Source organism: Nanorana parkeri, unplaced genomic scaffold, assembly GCF_000935625.1.
Source record: "Nanorana parkeri isolate BGI_ZX_2015 unplaced genomic scaffold, ASM93562v1 scaffold152, whole genome shotgun sequence".
Taxonomy (NCBI): Eukaryota; Metazoa; Chordata; class Amphibia; order Anura; family Dicroglossidae; genus Nanorana; species Nanorana parkeri.
In genome coordinates this window covers 998,266-1,020,676 of record NW_017306420.1, presented here as the reverse complement: position 1 = coordinate 1,020,676, position 22,411 = coordinate 998,266, and the positions used below count along the sequence as shown (strand labels likewise).

General features: G+C 42.6%; 1 protein-coding gene across 2 annotated transcripts in view; it reads left to right on the top strand.

The window, feature by feature from the left end:
* RNFT2 (ring finger protein, transmembrane 2) overlaps positions 1–22,411 on the top strand; it is a 53,710-nt gene that overhangs the window by 7,263 nt on the left and 24,036 nt on the right. For both annotated transcript variants that reach the window (XM_018554277.1, XM_018554276.1), the window contains exons 3-6: positions 2,799–3,304; positions 6,601–6,677; positions 8,394–8,494; positions 21,478–21,631. In XM_018554277.1, coding sequence (XP_018409779.1) covers positions 2,799–3,304; positions 6,601–6,677; positions 8,394–8,494; positions 21,478–21,631 — 838 coding nt within the window. The remainder of the gene's footprint in view (positions 1–2,798; positions 3,305–6,600; positions 6,678–8,393; positions 8,495–21,477; positions 21,632–22,411) is intronic.

The following is a 22,411-nucleotide window of genomic DNA, read 5'->3' as shown; positions in this document are numbered from 1 at the left end:
TACTTTTAAATTCTTTAGTAGGACCAACTGCACAGAAATGGCTAACTCTATAGCAAAGTGAGATATGACCTCACTAGCTACTCCTGTGGATAGAAATACACTATATTGTCAAAAGTATTGGGTTCAGGTGTTCCAATCACCTGCATGGCCACAGGTGTATAAAATCAAGCACCTAGGCATGCAGACTGCTTCTACAAACATTTGTGAAAGAATGGGTCGCTCTCAGGAGCTCAGTGAATTCAAGCGTGGTACCGTGATAGGTTGCCACCTGTGCAATAAGTCCAGCCGTCAAATTTCCTTGCTACTAAATATTCCGCAGTCAACTGTTAGTGGTATTATAACAAAGTGGAAGCAACTGGAAACTACAGCAACTCAGCCACGAAGTGGTAGGCCACATAAAATGACAGAGCGGGGTCAGCGCATGCTGAAGCGCACAGTGCGCAGAAGTCGCCAAGTGTCCGCAGAGTCAATAGCTACAGACCTCCAAACTTCGTGTGGCCTTCAGATTGGCACAACAACAGTGCGTAGAGTGCTTAGTGGAATGGGTTTCCATGGCCGAGCAGCTGCATCCAAGCCTTACATCACCAAGTGCAATGCAAAGCGTCGGCTGCAGTGGTGTAAAGCACGCCGCCACTGGACTCTAGAGAAGTGGAGACGTGTTCTCTGGAGTAACAAATCACGCTTCTCTGTCTGGCAATCCGATGGACGTGTCTGGGTTTGGCGGTAGCCAGGAGAACGGTACTTGCCTGACTGTATTGTGCCAAGTGTAAAGTTTGGTGGAGTGGGGATTATGTTGTGGGGTTGTTTTTCAGGGGTTGGGCTTGGCCCCTTTGTTCCAGTTAAGGGAACTCTTAAGGCATCAGCATACCAAGACATTTTGGACAATTTCATGCTCCCAACTTTGTGGAAACAGTTTGGGGATGTCCCCTTCCTGTTCCAACATGACTGCGGACCAGTGCACAAAGCAAGGTCTGTAAAGATATGGACGAGCGAGTTTGGGGTGGAGGAACTTGACTAGGGCTGCAACAACTAATCGATTATAATTAAGTTGTCAACTTTTTCAATCTTCGATTAATCAGCTTTTGATTAGTTGACCCTGTTCACCGCACCACACGCTGCGCGCCGCACCTCCTCCACACCTCACGCTCGCCACTGCCAGACTCGCTCGCCCGCATCCACAAGCCGCACCTCCTCCCTGCCTCACGCTCACCGCCCGCCCACATCCACGATCGGCACAGGGATGCGGGGAGAAGTAGTAAGGAGGAGCAGATGTGGGGGATGACAGCGGCAGATAGACAGGCCCGATCTCAGAAGCAAGTTGCTGGAAGACTGCTCAGGTACTTGTTTGGTTGCAGGCTGGCTGGCAGGTTGAGGCTGGGGAATTTTTGTGTTTTTTTTTGCATGTGATATTTATTGACATTTTTCAAACATTCGCAGCAGATACACATGTAAAACCATTGTAACAGATTGGCATATGCTTAATACATTCTATGACATGTATAGATAACGGCTATGTCAGTAAAAAACAACTGTGAGAGCATCCGTTATCTGCATAGCAAACATTGCAACAACTTATGATCAGTTGTCGATAAACCAGAAGGGTAAAGATAGAAGAGGTAAAATAAGATAAACATCTAATGCTTCACCAATATTATCAGATCGATATGAACTAATTTTGGGGTACACCATGTAAGATCGTAGTGATAAAGGGACAAAACTGGGACAAACTGAGTGTCAAGGGATGAGGAGGATCGTTGGGCAATGGGCAATGGGCAAGGGTAGACCGCAACCAATACTGATCCAATTTTTGTGTTTTGTATTCAGGTACGCCTGCACTTTCCCACACATGGTGCTCTATAATGTATTGCTGGGATTTGTTGTATTCCCATATAGCTGGTGGTATTCTGCATTGCGCTGTATAGAGGACTACAAAACGCAGCAATAATACATTATAAAGTGCAATGCAGAATACAGCCAGCTATAATGTACTATTGCTGGGTTTTGTAGTCCTCTATAGCGGGTGCCATTCTGCATTCATTGCTGTATAATTTTACACTTTTCATTTTCACTATATTGCACACCACACTTTTTTTTTCTTTTTTACTTCCACCGCTCCAAGCTTGCTCCTGTGATGGACTACAATCTCAATACAAACTAGCAGTCCCATCACTGGAGCAATTTTTTACATTTTATTTTTTAACCGATTAATCTAACTTAATAATCGGCTAACTAATCGATTTTGAAAATAATCGTTAGCTGCAGCTCTAAACTTGACTGGCTTGCACAGAGTCCTGACCTCAACCCGATAGAACACCTTTGGGATGAATTAAAGCGGAGACTGCGAGGCAGGCCTTCTCGTCCAACATCAGTACCTGACCTCACAAATGCGCTGGAAGAATGGTCAAACATTCCCATAGACACATTCCTAAACCTTGTGGACGCCTTCCCAGAAGAGTTGAACTGTTATAGCTGCACAGGGTGGGCAAACTCAACATTGAACCCTACGGACTAAGACTGGGATGCCATTAAAGTTCATGTGCGTGTAAAGGCAGGCGTCCCAATACTTTTGGTAATATAGTGTATGTATAGACTGATGATGGACCTGTGTCTTCATTCAAACTCCGATACTATGTAATTATGTAAATGTTTTCCACTAAGAAGTACAGCAAACTGTACTGTGGAAGTATGCAGAGTCTTGAGCAACAGTAATAATGCAATATTTTACATACTTACAAGCTTACAATAGTATTACGTTTTTAAATAATACTCTGCTTATGCTTTACATTATAATCATGTAGGAGTCGAAGCCAAAACCTGAGCTCTGACACCAGTGTGGACGATGGTGTGTTTAATGGATTAAAGCAAGACCCACCATCATCTCAGCATCTCTTCTCAAGTCTAGCTGGTCTTCAACCTGGTCCAATCACGGTGCAATCTGGTTTAGTACTGGGATCCTCAGCAGGAGGGGGTGACGTATTTATACAAATGTCTCCCCCACTCAGAGAGGAAGCAAGTGGCCGCTCAGAAACCAGCAACTTCACTCACCATCATCATCACCATCCTCATCACCGACAACAGCCACAACCACCGGCACATCATCAGCAGCATCACTTTCAGCATTCACATTCCCGGCCATCACTGCTGCATGCAGCTACTGGAGAACGTCACCGAGAGGAGAACAGCGAGGAACCAGGCACACCTGCACCAGCCTTGTCTGAACTTAGAGCCATTGTCTCGTGGTTACAGAAGGGGCTTCCTTTCATCCTTATCCTACTAGCTAAAGTCTGCTTTCAGCATAAACTTGGTAAGTGTACCAGTGAAGTAACAAAAAAGTATGTTCCATCACTTTATAGGCTCCTGGTGGCCATCCAAACACATACACCTTATAGGGTTCTGCTGCTATTCAGATTCTTTGCACTACATTTTACAAAATGACCTGCGTGAAACCTAATGCAGAGATGACTTAAATTGCCTCTTACCAATCATCTAGCCTTTATGTTTGTCACATGGCAGGCTTCTCTTTATATTTTGTCAAGTTTAAACATAAAAAGAAAACTGTACTGGGGAAATATATAAACTGGAATTGCTGACATCCTTCTGAAAAAGCTAATTGCCTTGCTTTAATATTGAGTCACTGACTTAAAATAAGTGTAGAGTCAGAACTCCTGACCTGCATACTTGTTTTGGGTCAGTGGCTCAGGAGGTACTAAAACCATTTCCTTAGCCGGGCAGCCAGACGACTATCATTTTTAGCCTTCTAGTTTCTTAATAAACTCTGCTACTAAAGGTGCCCATACACCTTACGATTATCGGACAAAACTTTTCGGGCCCCATCCTGCCCCGATTATCGCAAGGTTCAATCAGCGGTAGTTAGAAAAAAACACCTGGACGACTTGAGGTCATTGACCGCAATTACTTTCGTTTGCGCACGCGCAGTGTTAATCGTACGACTTTTGACGGACGGAAACGCCACCAACCATGCGAGCATCGTACGATCGACCAAAGTTTTCAAACATGCTTGACCGTCAAAAGTCGTACGATTGTACAGTACTATCTAGAGCTGCAGCTAACGATTATTTTCAAAATCGATTAGTTAGCCGATTATTAAGTTCGATTAATCGGTTAATCGGATAAACAATAAAATAAAGTTTAAAAAATGGCTCCAATGATGGGACTACTAGTTTGTATTGAGGTTGTAGTCCATCACAGGAGCGAGCTTGGAGCGGTGGAAGTAAAAAAGAAAAAAAAGATAGTGTGGTGTGCAATATAGTGAAATGGAAAGTGTAAAATTATACAGCAATGAATGCAGAATGGCACCGGCTATAGAGGACTACAAAACCCAGCAAAAGCACATTATACAGACTCTATATGGTCTTCTGCATTGTACCACTTTATAATGTACTATTGCTGGGATTTGTTGTATTCCTCTATAGCTGGTGGTATTCCGCATTGCGCTGTATAATGTATTATTGCTGGGACTTGTAGTCCTCTATACAGCGCAATGCAGAATATCACCAGCTATAGAGGAGAACAACAAATCCCAGCAATACATTATGCATACAGTGTATAATGTATCGCTGGTATTTGTATTCCTATGTATAATGTACAGCACAATGTACCATCAGCTATAGAGAAATACAAATCCCAGCAATACATTATAGAGCACCATGTGTGGGAAAGTGCAGGCTTACCTGAGCAGTCTTCCAGCAACTTGCTTTTGAGATTGGACCTGTCTATCAGCTGCTGTCATCCCCCCACCCCTGCTCCTCCTTACTACATCTCCCCGCGTGCCTTGCCGATCGTGGATGGGCAGGAAATGTGAGGAGGGGAGGAGGTGCGGCGTGTGGAGCGTAGATGCGAGCGGGTCTGGCAGCGGCGAGCGTGCGGTGGGGGCGAGGTGCGGCGCACAGCATGTGGAGCTTTGAACAGGGCCAACTGATCGGAAGCCGATTAATCGATTTATTGAAAAAGTTGACAACTTTTTCAATGATCGATTATAATCGATTATGTCGATTAGTTGTTGCAGCCCTAGTACTATCGGTCGGGCACTACATTCACACGTTACGATTGTCGTACGAAAAGTCGATCGCATACGATTATCGTACGATAATCGTAAGGTGTATGGGCACCTTAAGTCAAGTAATCTTACTGCAAAATCTTGTAAGGGAGTTTCTAGCTTAAAGTGCAACTGAAGCCAAAACATTTTTTTTTTTTTAGTTTTGGATAGAGTGAAAAAGGATTAAAACACTTGTTACGTTTTTATTGCTGCCTGTATCCCCATTATGAAGATTTACCGTCTCCATTTGTCCCAGTGACCCTTGTAAAGTGTGGGGAAAAATCCCAAATTGTGGGTTGCCATCAGAACAGGAATAGATGGGAAATCTTCCAATGGGGACACTAGTTCTGGTGACCCTGATGACCACCAGGGATTTTCTCTCTCTTTATATCCCCAATTGAACACAGATGAAAAAATCATCCCTTTTTAACCCTCCCTTACTCTATCCAAAACTATAAAAAAATAAGTTTTGCCATGAGTTCTACTTTAAAGAGCCAATATGCATTTGTTTTGTTACTGCCATTTTTTTACTTTTCCTATATTTTTAAAGAATTATGACACCTGTATACATTTATCCACACCTTTACTGGGCTTTCATCTTGCCATTGCTAGGACTTTGTTACACAATTCAGATAGCTGATGATTAGAAGGTATAGAAAGAAGAGTCTGTAAAGGTACCCATACACCTGCCGATTATCGTACGATAATGGCGGGTGATCCCGCGATCGTACGATAGTCGGCAGGTGTATGGGCAGTGTGCGACCGCTTCTACTGTAAGGTCGCACAACTTTTGTCTTCCGAGCACGCTGGAAAACCTGCCGAAAATCGTAAGATTTTCGGCGGGTTGGTGGCGTGCTCGGAAGATGAATGCCGCACGGGCCGGTGTGCGCAAGCGCACGCTGCCTGCTCAGCACTGCAATCATGATGATCGTAAGTGCGATCTGCCTGTCCAAGATGGGCAGATCGTGCGAAATTTTAATGACCTTACAACCATCGCACAACGAAAGTCTTGCGATGGTTGTAAGGTGTATGGGCAGCTTAAGAGTAACTATCTGGGTTGGCTATATCCACTTCTTTCTTTTATTCTTTTTTTTTCCTTGTTCCTGCACAGATTTGCTTGTTATAGGCAACACAGATAGCCCAGTCATACTCTTTGGTATCTGAGGCCCTGTACAATGTCATTAGTTATAGTGTGTTACTGGTTAGCCATTATCCTTAATAATTAGCAAACATGGACAAATTAATGAAAGATTTAGAAACCAGTAGCTAACTTGGACCGTTAAATTTAAAATTTAGGAGCCAGTAGCCAATCTTTAAAGCGACTCTTGTTACATTAACTATGAAAAAATAGCTGCTGAGAGTATAAAATATACAAATACAAACACCTACATAACTGTAGCAGATTTAAAAGTTTTAGGAGCTACAGTACCACAGCAATGTAGCAGCATTTTGGCACAACTACTTGGCTAGGTATATGTCCAGCTCTGAATTAAAAACTACTGACATTTTACCCAACTAACTTCTGTAATAATGTAACCCTCCAGGCATAGCTGTTTGCATCGGAATGGCCAGTACTTTTGCCTATGCTAACTCTTCTGTCAAACACCAGGTGTCCCTAAAGGTAAGGAGATAATCTGACCAACACAATTTAAGAAAGGGGATATACCTTAACTTTGAATGTTTGTGTCTATGCAAAGCTTGTACTGTGATATTTCTATCTTGATATTGATATTAGCAAATGTTATAATGGGTTTAAATCAAAACTCCAGGAAATATTTTTATGAATCCTTGCAGTGGGGCTACCCCCACACTGCAATGGTTAGGTGCTCATTTGTGTCTGGGTGCTAAAATAACAAAGAAATACCCAAAGTTCTGAGCCGGCCAGTTGTCACAGCGCTCCCTCCAGGCTGTCCCCTCCTCCGCCACAGATTGGAATGTTCCTTAGTTTCCTCACATTTATGCACAGTGTATAGACGTGATGATTTACTGGACCTTAGACTGCTGCAGAGGAGGAGGAGAGATATTCCAGTGACCGGTCTAAGAAAAAGCAGACTGGGAACTTTGGGTGAGTAATTCAATTTTTTTTTTTTTTTTTAACCTAGACACAAATGAGCAGTTAACCCTTTTCAGTGCAGGGGTAGTATCCCTGCAAGGGTTAATAACAGAAAATTCCTGAAGTTCTGCTTTAGTGCCTGTTCACACGACGTCCGTTTTGTGTGCTGACCTGATCCGTACGCTCCTGCACTCAAAATGCATCCCAATTTATCCCTAAGTGTTTTATGGGCTACAGTTCTCACGTGCGCAGTCCGTTCAGGTTACGACAATAAAATACTGCATTTCACATTTTGTACGGTCAGGAAACGGTCAGCAAGCGCATCAAAACGCACTGCACTGCAGCTAACATACTAACAGCTCCACTCCAGCATCAAAAACGCGGCCAAAACGCACTGCATCAGTAGCACCGCGTCTGCAGATCCGGACCTGATCAGGACCTGAAACTCATGTGAACAGGCCCTTAAGCATTACTTGCAGTGATCAAATCATTTAGGTTTGGCTACTGATTGATAACTGGCATTTGTAAGTATCAGAGTTGTATAGACCAAGTTGGGAAGTAAATAAACAGTGGTGCATTGGTCAGAATGAGTACAGCAGATCTGTCGCCATCTGTAGTTCTCAGTCAGAGACCTGCCTTTGTATAGCCACCCTATCTCTAATGACCTGCAATACTTTTTAATATTTATTTATTGGAAACTAGGTATATGTAAAGGATACATTTGTATTTATATATTTATTGATTATTTAAAAAGTAAATTTCATCTGACGCCAAATCTTTGCTTTATTTGTTTTTGGAAAAAAAACTAGACAAGGGTTTTAAAAAACCATCCAATAAAAGGTTGGCTTCAAAATATACATTGTATGATTGAGTTACTTTAACCAGTCAGTAATTGCTTTTAATTATGTGTTTTTCACAAATTGTATGCATTGTTGTGATTTTTTTCTGATTCCCTTTGAGGCGTATGTCTGGCCAAAATAAATAAAAATCAGTACATCTCATAAACTCAGGGAGGGATGAAATCACGGTTTGGGATTTGATTGCAGCAAAGGCAGTGTTATCAGCTCAATTAGGATGTAAGAAGCTCACTGGATTTCTGACAGGATCATCATGTATTATCTGTACCTGCAGCCTTTTTAGAAGTAAAAAAAACATTGGGAAATGTGCATGTATTGCAGAGATTTACTGAGTGTTTTTTTTTATGTTGCCCATACACTTCATTATTAATTGTAGCCTTTAAGAATGATCAGTCATTTCACCAGTTATGGTTTTCTATCTCATTAGGAGAAGCGCTCTGTTATGACAGTTTTTTGGATTATCGTATTCCTGATGGGGAACACATTGTACCTTCTATATAGCTTTCGCTCCCAGCAACTCTATTACAGGTAAATTCTCTTATCTCGTCATCTATAGCATTTCGTGACTGATTGCAGTTTTTCTAAAATTCATATATATTTAAGTCATTTTCAGTTTGTGCAAGTAGACGAAAATGAAACCCATACACACATTTCGGGGGCCATTCTTTACATACTCTCCATGAAGAGACGATCAACTGATCCCTGTGGTAGATACAGTGTACATAGGCAACTGGTTGTGTATTAGCTTGAAAATGTGCTGCACCCAAATAACATCAAATAGCATACATATACAGGAAATGAGACCACAGCTGGGCAGACAGCTAAATGTACATAAGAAATATGTATATGTTTACTGTTTTGCCTATGAAAATATTTGTAAGTGTGACCAGTTAGGGTTGTTATTTACACACCATTGCCATGATCCACAGCAAGGTAGATGACACGCTTATTTCCTGATTTAGCATTGCAGCTTCCTGTGCCCTTTTCCACATCCAGGCTGCTCTTTGGAGTGTTCTCTGTTGCCTCCTCTACCACTACACTGTACTCTCTCCCTGCCTGCCACTTGATCCTCTCCACTGGGTGCCAAAAATCTGCACCCGTGCATGTCCCCGTTTCCTTTATGATCCCTGCTGCTTTCCCCCACCTTTATCGTCAGAGACAATGAAGAACAGAGGGGGCACAGAGCACGGCATGCTATACAGAGACAGGCAAAGCGGATTCAGGATGCCAAGCGAGGGATCAGTAAATATGTGTCATAAACAATGTATGGTCTGTACCTTTAAACTATGTATGGGTTGGGGGTATTTTACAAGCTTTAAAAGCTGCAGTTGAAAATTGGAAAAAAACAAAGGAGAAAAAATAGTCTGGCCAGCTGAGGTTAAAAGTGGATTGCAGGGTCTGGCAGTGAAAGGATTATAATTTACAGACATTGTATATTCATTAACTCAGTTAAATTGATTTTATGCTTTAATTTCAGTCCGAATTTTGTAAGTTATGTTGTCTGCACTAATAGTGATTTTTAGTGTATTTTTTATCGAAAATATAATTAATAAACATTTGCCCAACTATCCCAGCATCATCTTTACATTCTACCGGTCCCATGCTTTCAGAAAATGTATGGTTTGGAGGTCTTTAACAAACTCTAAAAGCTGTTAGTGGAGAATGGTAAAAAAAAAAAAAGCAAACACTGCAAGAATGGTATGGCCAGTTGAGATTAAAAGTAGAGAGCAGGGCCAAGGGTTACCCCCCACATTAAACTACAAAGAAAGGGTCATGGTTACTGGGGGAGGTGAGGGCGGCTGTGTAAACCTGTACGGGGCCGGCAAGACAAACTTCCTAAACTTATGGCTGATTCCTCATTCCACCATGTGTCAGAGCTTTTCCTCAAGAGTTACCTGGGAATAACAAATACCAGCTCATTCAGTAGGCAGGGGTGGGTAGCTCCGGCCTTCCAGCTGTTGTGGAACTTCAAGTCCTATGAGGCATTGCAAGACTCTGGCAGCCACAGGCATGAATCCCAGAGGCATGAAGGGATTTGTAGTTAAAGCACAGCTGGATGACCAGAGTTGCTCACTTTTGAAGGGAATGTACAACTACAGTAACTGGTAGTGCACCAGAAATCCTTTTGGCCTGATCTGAGTTCAGTGAACCCGAGTGGTCAGGCTGGATTTCTACTGCACATTGTACTATTATACTGAATATGTTTGTCACAGTATGAGGATTAGTCCATCTTGTTGCACATATTATTGTGGAGTATAAGGGTTTACTTTTGTAAAAAATAAATTTGTGGTGCCTTTACCTGCTCTGCCCTACATAATTATAAGTCTTGTTACTGTGCACTAAAACAGCTGAGAGAACTGACTGTTGTTCCTTAAAATGTTTTTATTTTTATGAAATATTGTTTAAACAATTTGCCATTTTTATTTATTTCTTGCATCATGCTTTATTTCATTTTTTTACTTTTTTTTTAGGTTGTCATTTAGTCCAGTATTCTGTGTGAGTATTTGCATTATTTTGTTTTTGTTTTGGCATCCTGTGTCTTTGCTTTATGATTTTCATTTTCCTTGTTTCGTAAGCCTTTCCACAAGTGTATTTCAGGGTGGTAGAGTAAGTGTCTTGGGGGGAGTTGTATTCGGAGGAAGGATGAGTCCAGAGTCAAAGATCAGTCAGGGAAGATTAAGAACAAGCCTGTCAGACAGATGTTGTACTGAATGTACAACACTCATTGAAGGTCGAGTCTATTCTGTTCTAATGTTGTAACTGGGACAGAACTATCAAGGCGCCCAAGTCTGGGAGCTTGTGGCACCATTCACTGCAGGTTCAGTGACATGCGGTAATCACTCATTGTCTTGGTACTTTGGATCCTTTGATGATAAACCATAGATGAAAAATGTAAGGGGACCTTTCATTAGGACAACAAAATAAACAGAGCAGCCAGTACTCTTGAAGTACAAATCAATCAAGGTAAATCTGGGACACTGATAATTAGATAATATGCTTCCTGACATTGTTAAAGAAAAAAAGTTCATGTAAAAAAATTATAATTTCCTTTTGTTTTATTAAGGGGCACAGGAGTTTGTTGTTCTTAGACTGTTGGGTAATGTTTCCGCCTACAGGAGGAATTGGACACTGGCAAACTAAAAAGCCATTGGCCAGCCATGTATAACCCCTTCCTCTCCCAACATGCTTTAGTTTTTTTGGTGGTATCCAAGTAGGATGGCCATTTTCCATAATGAGAAAAAGTAAACCCTTTGCATTTTTTTTAAAGTTTATTTTCACTTTTGCAGCCCCACTATATGTTTGTTATGTGTTTTCTTCCATACATAAAAATTATTCCTTATTTTTCTAGCTGTTTCTTTGGAGCAGGTTTATACACAACACTTTACAGACAGGTTTTCAGAATAACTTGCTGAAAAATACACTTATAGGGACACATAAGGACAGTTTAAAAAAAAAAAAAGATTAATAATATACAATGTACCACCCAGGCCTTGATATCATTAACCCTTTTGTTAGGACACACAGTGTGTACATCTCTTATAAAAAGATCTGCATAGTACAGACAAGGTTAATTATGGTAAACCTAGCTTCCCAATCCCCTCTTTCACATTGCATGGAAAGGGGAAGTGAAGCCATATTCTTATCAGGAGGTATCATCGGCCTGGGCCATGAAGCGGAACCCACTGGCAGGAACGGGCTGTGGTCCGAAAACAAGGTACAAAAGGGCAATCCAAAGGCAAGTCAAAGTCCAGTCCGGGTCCAGGCAGGTTGCTTGCTTCAAGAGCGGGAAGGCAGGCCAAAGAGTCAGCAACAGGAAATCAGACGAGGGGTTAGGGAAAAGCAGCAAACACGGGGCTAGGCGATTGCACCATATAGGTAGAAAAACTCAGCAATGAGCCAGGGCTCTGACTGAAATTTATACTCAGTGGGGACTAAGACCACCCCCTGGTTGTCGAGGCAACCAGGAGATTTTTCCATCCAGGAGCCAATGGCTAGGGAAAAGGCAGAAGGCGTGTGCTGGGAACCTCCCCAGCCGGCCCACACCTGCCATCAGTAATGGGCGCGGGCGCACTACGAGGGAGCAACCTGTGTACCACGCGCATGCGTTTCATGCACCCGCAACCCGGGTGCCAGAAAGGAGACCCCGTGCCCTATGCCGCAACTGGCAACCCCGAGGAGCGGTAAGACTCCTGGTACCCTGACTATTCTGTAGGATTTTCAGTAAAAAAAAAAAAAGGTAAGCAGAAATGTTTAAATATTTTTTTAAAGTTATGCTATGTGAATAGGCACATGTAACAAATATAAAGTAGGTCTTATGCAAATTTGGCTGCAGAAGGGAAATACACCTCAATATCTTTTTTGCTTTAATCAAAACTTCATTTGATAGCTGCAGAGATCAGCTCTGTATGCAGCTATCTGAATCGTTGTTTCCTCAGTGATGGCTTTGGAGGCCACACCCAGTCAGTCCCTGCTGGACAGAAGATTGCGCGACTGGACTGAAGTTTGCGCACAAACTACATTACTGGTACTGTTTGGTGCCACCATTACCCCATGTTCTGTTAGTTTCCACAGAAAGGGTTCACATACTGGGAAATTAAGTGCTGCCTCACTAGCTTCATTGTCACACATACTCCACACCTATTCCCACCTTTTTGCTTGTGGTAGTTCTTCCAGACATTGCTCCTATTGCAAGGGACACAGGCTTTTTCATCTCAGCTTGTCCTTGCTCTCTACCTACAGTGATCCAATCATCTCCGGCCTTTTATCTTCTCCTGCTTTCAGCAGCTGGTTGTAAGTACCCAAGGTTTTTTTACTTGGTGTCTTAAATTAAGTCCCCTTAGTCTAGCAGCACAAGATGTCCCTTACTTAAACGGAGTGGTTTTGCTGCATCGGGTCTCTCCAGCTCACGATCTCCTAACAGTCCTGTGGTGGCCTGCAGTGTCAACCCTCGTGCACCTGAGACTGACAGCCGGGATAGTTGTTTCCTACTTGAGTCCACACACTCCTTGAAGTCTTCCATAGCTCCATCAGATGTGGCTCCATCCTCCACCTCCTCCAGGGAGGAGTCCTTTACAGCTATGCTGGAATTTATGGACAAAATTGCAACTATGATTGATGACTCAGAAAGCATAGGCCATAAATTACTTCTGCACCCTCTCCTGCAGAATCTTTATCTGACATTCTTTGCAGCTGTTGTGGCCTCTGAGCCTTCTGCTGTGGGTGTGCTGTGACACGAAGAGTCTTATAAATCTGTTCTGGATGAATTTGTTCCTGGGGAGCCACAATCAGCTGATATAATTCGCAGAGCTAAAGATATATTAGTTCTTATAAACGCAGTGCGAGGCAGCTAAGACTGAAACAGTGGCTGATACTAGTGTTGTTACTAGTTTGGGATCGCTGAGAGGCCCCCAAACTATGAAAACTTTTCCGGTACACTCCTTGTGCCTGTTCTATATGGAGACTGGACAAATCCTGATATGTTATTCACTCCTTCAAAAGTCCAGACGTGGACCTGGTTTCCAGGTTCAAAAACAAACTGTGTAGCTTTGTCTGCAGGTGCAGCGATCTTCTGACAAAAGCAGTGGATGCTGTGGTGGCTCTCTGTGATCAGTACAACTTGATCTTGCACCCCTCTAAAACCATCCTCTTAGCTCACAGGATCAAGATGGAGGGCATCCCAGTGATCCTCATATCTCTAAACTGACCCAGGTGGATGTGGTATTCTTACCTGATCAAACTTCTGGCTCTTCAAGATCAACCGGATCTCCTATGCCAAGATCCGGTTTACCACCTAACTATTTGACTATTGAAGCTTAGGACTTGAGAGACAGGAGTCTCTGTGATTCGGTAACTCCAACACTGGTAAACGCTAGAAAGGCTACCTTCTGGAAGGTCTACCATTGTACATGGCATGCTTGCTGTGAGGAAAAAGATTTCACTACAGGAAATACTCTGTGGGAAGAATCCTAACATTTCTGCAATCAGGCCTGGATCAGTATTTGACCTTGGGTACCGCCATGGAATAAATCTCGGCCCCTGCAATTTTATTCCAATAACTGTTAGCCTCCCATTCTTTAGTTAAAGGAAATCTCTCATATGGCTCCACCTATACAACCACTTGTGACCCTCTGGGACTTGAATCTGGTACTTTCAGTCTTGCAAAAACCTCCTTTTGAACCTATTGGCCATATTCCCCTTTCCAGTCTCCCTCACAAGATTGTGTTTCTCATTGCCATCACTTCTGTGGGGTGTGTGTTTGAACTGGTGACCTTATCCCGTAAAGAACTCTTTTTAGTTTTAATGATAAGGTGGTAATCAGATCTAGAGCTTCTTTCCTGTTTTCCTAAGTGTTTTAGACTTTTCACCTCAACTAGGACATTGTTCTTATGTCTCTCTGTCTGCAACAAGTTTCTCACCCCACTATCTCTCAGTGGCTCAGATAGAGCATTATACAAGCTTAAGGTTCCACCTTTTCCAGTCAAACCACACTTTACTAGGTCTGGTAGTGCTCCCTGGGCTTTTTAGCATCTGACAACTGTTTCACAGATATGCAAGGCTGGCAATTGGCTTTCTGTAAGTTTGACTAGGTGGATGTGCAGGTCTCATCTGATCCCAGCTTCAGGCATAGGATCCTTAAGTGCTTTTAGGGGTTTTGTTACTGTTTCCCACCCCACAGTTGAAATGCTGTTGGCTTTACCTCTTTTTTCAGAATAACGTTTTCCTTTGTCCCTAATAAACGAGAAAGGAAACAAGATTTTAGCACTTACCATTAACCCCTTCATGACTGAGGCCTCCAGTCATGAATGACTTTCTACAAGTTTAACAGAGTCCCGGCGGCAAAAGTCACCGGGAGTCTGTTTAAACAGCCCCGATGCTGGCGACGTACACTGTACGTCGTCAGTCACGAAGGGGTTAAATCCATTTCTTAAAGTTCCTTAAGGGACACAAGTCCCATCCTTCTGTGTTTATGATCTACTCCTATTACTGCTTTTCTACAAAACTGAAGCATGCAGGGAGGGAGTGGGATGGATTATACCTGGCTGGCCAACAGCTTTTGTGTTTGTCAGTGTCCATTTCCTCCTGTAGGCGGCAGTATAGCCCAATTGTCTAAAAATATTTGACTCTTGTGTCCCCTAAAATATATCTGAGAAATGGATTTCATGGTAGGTACAAAAATCCTGTTATACTGCAGCTTGCTTGACCCTAATTGTGGGGACTGCATTTTTCCCCCCGTTGTCACTTTTCCTGTCTTAGGGTATTTCTTTTGCATTTATCACACCAATATAACAAAATGCTTTCATTTAGTGTATTAGGCAGATCTAGTGTATTAAGCAAAGCAAAAGGGATCAACTTAGAGAAGGTCATTGTTACAGTTTACTAACACTTTAAGGGCTCATTCACACAGGCTTGCATATCCGTACAACATGCATGTCCATGCAGAGACCAGCTCCTGGGAGTGAAATGTGTGGTGTGTAATTGTGTGCAGCCCCCTGTACATCCTCATGGGATGATGTTGCTGCATATGGCTGCACGCCGACCCGAACCTGAACATCCATGCAGGTCCAGGTGCACGTACTTGGACGCAAAAAAGTGTGTGTCCAAGTGTGAACACCCAGACTTTCGCGGATATGCAAGTTTGAATCGGCGTGTAGCTGCGTGCTCCCATATGGATGTACAGGGAGCTGAACAAGCTAAAACATGCCATACCTGTCCCTCCCAGGAGCAGGTTTCTGCATGTGCGTGTAGCCCGTGTGAATGAGTCCTAACTGTATTTGTTTCAAACCTATATGCAACATATGCTTTGTTTAGTCAAACTAAAGCCTCTTTTTAACATAATATTTCTGCTAGTTAGAAGTCCAACCACACCATGTTTTTTACAAAACTGTTTAAAATGGCAAAAAAAAATTCTTTTGCATTATTCCACAACTCCCAGTGGAGATGTGAAGTTAGCTGTGGCACCCACATGTCACTTCTTCACAGTGATGTGGAATGGGAGGTATAAACAACATATGCCAAGATTCCTTACCTTTTCAGCAGTACAAAGGGAGTGATTGACAGGACTGATCACTCCACCTGTGCATCACTATTCAGGAGCTAAGTGGGGTACAATGTGGATGTTGTTTCTGTCAGCACAGAGGTGGAATAAAGACACAAGTGTAAAAATGCTGGTTACCGTCTTAATAGCATTGTCAGCAGAAGAAAGGAAATTATGAACAAGCAGCTTTCCTGTCAAGATCACCAGGTTTATTTTATTAGAAATTGTACAACCCCTGAGTTTTTGTGAATATTGGTGATTGCTCTCTGACATGGTGTTTTTCTATTTTGCCCATACATACACTTTATGGCAGAGTGCAGTAACCAACAACAACAAGCCATTAATGATCTTTTATGATTGTACCTGCTTTAATCTGAAAAGCGGGTGGTTGTTACAGGTTAGTGGACAATTGTCAGCCTTTTTTCTCTGTTGTGCTGTAACTGCAAACATTTACTTAAAGGAGAACTATGAGATGAGTGATTTCCACTCACCTCATAGTTCTAGCCGACCTGTGACAATGAGACTGTCACAGGTCAGCTCAGTAGATCGAGAGGTGAGCGAACAGATACTGGCGTTCGCTCACCTCTCGATCCTGTCACGGCTCTCTGCCATGACAGGAGAGGGGCTGGATTCCCCCCTCCCCGCTCCGATCCGCCAGCGCTGACTGGCGGAACGGACGGGGAGGGGGCGGTTACAGCTGGCTCTGCCTCTAGATAGACAGAGCCAGCTGTCACACACGCAGCTGGGCGGATCTCGACATCGATGTCGGGATCAGCTCCGGCTGCAGCGTCTCAGTATACCGTGAGCTGTAGCTCGCGGTATACTGAGCTTAGGGTAACGGGAGGACGCTAGTTTGTGTCCTCCCGTTACCCAAAGGAGAACTATTGGGAAAAGCCCTGACCCCATAGTTCTCCTTTAAGGGATTACATTTATCCTCGCAATCTGTAAGAACTGCTGCAGATGGAGCACTTTTTAAAGGAGAACTATGGGGTCAGTGTTTTTCCACATAGTTCTCCTTCGGTTAACGGGACGACACAAACTAGCGTCCTCCCGCAGCCGGAGCGGATCCCGACGTAGATGACGGGATCCGCCCAGCTGCGTGAGTGACAGCTGGCTCTGCCTATCTAGAGACAGAGCCAGCTGTACCCGCCACCTCCCCCGTCCGTTCCGCCAGTCAGCACGCCAGAGCCGTGACAGGATCGAGAGGCGAGCGAACCCGGTATGTGTTCGCTCACCTCCCGATCTACTGAGCCGACCTGTGACAGTCTCATTGTCACAGGTCGGCTAGAACTATGAGGTGAGTGAAAAGCACTCACCTCATAGTTCTCCTTTAAATACATGCAGATATGTAAAGCAGCTAATTTATTATGTAAAATGTGTAATTAACAGTAGCCACCCTCCAGAAGGAAGGACCGTGTCAGCACCAATTCAGAGATGATTTGAGGATTTACAGCTTAAAGAACTATGGGGTAATTGTTTTTCCATATAGTTCTCCTAAGGGTCACGGGAGGACATAAACTAGCGTCCTCCCGTGACCCAAAGCTCAGTATATCGCAAGCTACAGCTCGCAGTATACTGAGACCGCAGCAGCTGGGACGGATCCCGACATTACTGTCGAGATCCACCCAGCTGCGTTATTGACAGCTGGCTCTGCCTATCTAGAGGCAGAGCCAGCTGTACCCACCCCGTCTGTTCTGCCTGTCAGCGCTGGAGGATCAGGGAGGGGGTGAAATCCCTGCAGGGAGCCATGACTGTCACTCACGGCTCTCTGCAGGGACATGATCGAGAAGCTCACTTCCCGATCTATTGAGCAGCCGTGTGACAGTTTCATTGTCGCACGTCGGCTCGAACTATGAGGATGAGTGAAAATCACTCACCTCATAGTTCTCCTTTATTACACAAGTACATGGGGTCTCAAAGCTCGCTCACTGTACTGTATGCATGGAGCAGCAGCATTGTAAACCATTGTAAACCTAGGGCAGGAAGTATGAGAGAACTACAGAAATCCTACTCCTCTTCTCTATAACATAGGAGAGAGCTGTTCTGTGGTCCCAACACACTTGCTGATAACATTGAGATAGGGCTACATAGTGCACTGGCAGAATCTGCGGGTATGTTTGGCAGGATCAGCAGGTATTTTCTTGCACGTAATGAACAGAGTTACTAAATGTCCGGTAATGGTACATTTAACAGACCCGTTTACATTCACGTTTAATCAAGGCACAGTAACACAACTGAAGCCCAAGGACTTCTAAAAACATCTTCTTTTAAAACATTATACTGTTGCTGTGTATTGTGACTTGGCTTCTGCAGACAGGTCCGCTTTATATAAGTTTGTATGTACAAAACTGTTTCAGTACCACAGAAACATCTTCCACCACTGCTTTTGCATACTAAAGTAAAATCCTTCCAGTATCGCCTACAATTTTAAACAAATTTTTACAATTCTTCACTTGCATGGAATTATACTTTGATTATGCTTGTTAGGGGGGTTGCCAGTAAGTTGAACTCTCTTAACAATTGTATTTGCCACTAAAAGTTATAACTAAGTATGCTTTTTATCCTTTGTTTGTGAGAGACACTGGGCTAAGATTGGCCTCTATTAACGTGTTAAACATGCATTATGTTTTGTTCTGCTTCACAGACAGACAATCACACTGACAATTCATTTAGTTGTCTCCTCATGCTTCTGATCCCTTTCGTTTAATATCTGAGCCATGGAACAGATGTAGGCAATTTCATTGTCTCCTTTGACAGGTTATTGTGCAATGGAGTGTGCACTATACCTGAGACTAAATCTTGTCAAATAAGATAGTTTAGTCTTTACAACAACTTAGATTACAGGTATAACGGTAATGGGCAATTTTCAGAGGCAACAAATCCCCGGAGGGCACCCTTCTCGCATTGTAATGCTCTAATTGGCTTATTTGTGGATGATATCATGAACTGCAAACCAAGGCATTCAGGGACATCCAACTTTTTCCCCCACTTTTTGTTTACTTAACAATAAGCTTTTGCTATAATTATTAAAGAGGACCTGTTATATTCATATACCACATATAAAATTTAAAAAAAACAAAAAACCTATTTCCTCTTATTCACAGAGATGGTGTGAATAAGCCTTAAGCCGGGTATGTTCTAAGGAAGAGCACAGGACTGTAATGAGTCTCAACCCTTATCTGTAAACAGCCGTGATGGATGGTTTAGTGGTTAAGAAAGGAACTGCCTTGAATACCTACTTAGTTCTGAGTGTGTCTTTAGCAGCTCCTGCCAAGTTCTACTCATAGATAAAGGCCAATACTTCAAACAGTTCTCTGATGGCCTGTGAAAGTTAAAGGGAAGGAAAGTTATCCTCTTAATAAATCTAAACATGTATGTAAAATGATTAAAGTGACAATAATGATGGTATGTCTGTGTGTTAATGTTTTAAAAAAATGTTGGCAGTGTAGTTTGTATTTATACAGTAAATGTACATTGGAGTAGCCACCTTTGCTTGTTACATACACAGGCTCTGTGTATTACTACCGAATCTTCTGTGCTCAGCTGTTATATATGCATGAAACTGCACACTCTAGGGCTAGGATAGGTATAAGCCAGTTAACCAACCTGTACTCATTTGGATTGGGAAAGGAAGTTAAAACCTAGTAATAATTCAGTAAGATTTCTTAAAAATGTACAAACTTTTCCATTACCTTGTTAAGCAGGTCTTTTGACTATTCTTTTCTGCTCCCCATAGCTCAGTATCTAGCCTGCTCAGTGCATCCACATGACAGCTAACAAACTCATTGATTATATATACAAAGACACTAATTGCAATTTAAAAAGCCACAGATGTGGGAAATTAACCTTTAATTTCCATCCAGGGTATGTGAACTTTTGATCAGGGCTATTTGGGTGTTTTCTGTTATCATTATGGTTTAAAAAGGAGCCAAATAACTATGTCAAAATAAATGGCTTCATACGATCACTAGCACTAAATATAAGACAGTTTTTTGGCACGATCAGTCATATTTTCAATATCAATGCCAAAATGTCACGATTTAAGGGGTATGTGCTAGGGTATGCACATTTTTGTACACAACCTTGTGCGTGCTTCTAGTAGAATATTCAATGTTTTCTAATAAATGTGGGTGGTATTAGAACTAGGGATGCACCAATACCGATACTAGTATCTATATCAGTGCCGATACCGAGTATTTGCCCGGCTTCCTGATTGGTCGGGAAGCTGGCCAATCAGGAAGCCGGGCACAGTGTAATGACGCAGCGCCCGGCATTCTGATTGGCCGGGAAGCCGGCTTCATGCTCCCTTGTCATCTCATGACGAGGGAGCATGGAGCCGGCCTCCCGGCCAATCAGAAAGCAGTGCGCCGCGTCATTACACGGCGCACGGCTTCCATGATTGGCCAGCAAGATGGCTCCGGCTGGGTAATGGAGGAAGGCCGCTCCTGGCTGGAGAGGCCCCGGGGGTAACAGGCTGGACATGCCGAGGTAAGAGGGGACAGAGATCCGCACTGCAGAGTCGTGCTGGATATTACTATTATTATGGGGATTCGTATGGGACGGCTTTCTTGTTAATCGGGAAGCCGGGTGGCGAGTCTTTACACACTGCCCGGCTAATCAGGAAGCCAGGTGGCGAGTCATTACACGCCACCTGGCTTCCTGAATGGGACTTCCGGTACTCGGTAATTGGTATCGGCGAGTACCGAAAAAAGTATCGGTACTCATGCTCGGTACCAACATACCTGTATCGGTGCACCCCTAATAAGAACTTCACTACTACAAGACAAGTGTGCTAACCACTCAGCCACCATGCTGTCCCATGATCGATAAATGTAAATATTCATCAGTATTTATGATTCAATGAAAAACAAGATACTTATAATGCTCACAATAGACTTTATTTATTAAACGTGGAGGAATATTAAAGGTTTTTTAATAAAGAAAAATAAAAGGTGCTTTCACCTTTGAACTGCTTTATTCAATAATCATAAAAGTATGTTTTTGCACCATAGTGACTGATCGGCTTTCACAACTCATTTTTCCAAAGCAAATAAAGTAATGTATTTGGTTGTCATGAGCAACACATAAAGTTTTCCGTTCCTCCAACTTCGATAAATCAGGCCAGATTTTTATGAGAATTTTGCTAGCAATTCCAGAAAATTCATATGCTATAGGCTATTTCACTGTACTAGGTCTTGCCATGGCACTTCAGGAACAGAAATGTTTGAAGGTAGAAATGTTTGATTTCTATAACTCATATCATAATAGAAGTCACCAGCACTCGATGATATGTGCAAGAAGTAAAGCACTGAATTCTATAACTAACACTTCTCATGTAACACAAGTGTAATCATTAAATTTGCCTTTATGTTCTACTATATTATAGGTCTAATCTATTTATTATTAAGACGTTTTATAATATTCTTACTATAAAATACATGTACTGAGCATTCATTTGTTTGCTTTTCATTTACAGTCTTATCTTTCTGAAACCCAATTTGGAGGGTTTGGATTTCTTTGAGCTAATGTGGATAGTTGGCATCTCAGACTTTGTTCTAAAATACATAACGGTGTCCTTGAAGTGTTTGATCCTCGCTCTTCCTAGGATTGTCATAGCAGTGAAATTCAAGGTAAATAAATATGTGCACTGTATATGTAATGTATGTCAGAGCCAGTGGTTCTCAGTCCATTCATGTTAAGAAACTTTTGCCTGCCTTTTTTTTTTTATCCCATCTGCAATCTCTAGATTTATGTTCCGCAATATGACGTCCCATGCTGAGGGAACATTAATCTGCATTCAGATTTTTGAGATCTAAGGGTGTGCACCACCAACCTAGCTGTAGACTATACTGTCATTGACAGCTCCTGGTTTCTACTAGTCAGCAACTGATCTGCATGGTTCATGATCATGTGATCACCAAATCAGCTATGAGTATGAGATAGTGATTACATGGCTTTGATAGTAAACAGCTGTAAGTGACAGCAGCTGGTCTGTTTTGCCCATGAAGGTTTGCCTTAATGCTTTTCTCCCCAGCAGTACCCAGTACTTATAGGTATGGAGAAGCATGTGTGTCTAGGTATGGAGAAGCATGTGTGTCACTCCCTTTTCTCTTATGTGACAGCAGTGGTGCTTGATGATTGCCCAGCACTGTCACATGAGGGCAGGGAGAAAGTCATTAGCCATGTGTAAGCTTCGTCTACACAAGCTCCAACCTTAGGAACTCGAAATTTACACAGGGCTTTCTTTCTTCACTCTCAAAGTATGGAGAAAAAGTGAGTATGTGTAGTTGGACTGGGGGGCCAATAAAACTGACTTGTTGCATCACCCTGTAAGCACAAGTGATAGCTTTCAAACTACAGGAATGTTTGTGTTCAGATGGAAGGAAAGGTCATAGTAAATTACAATTTGT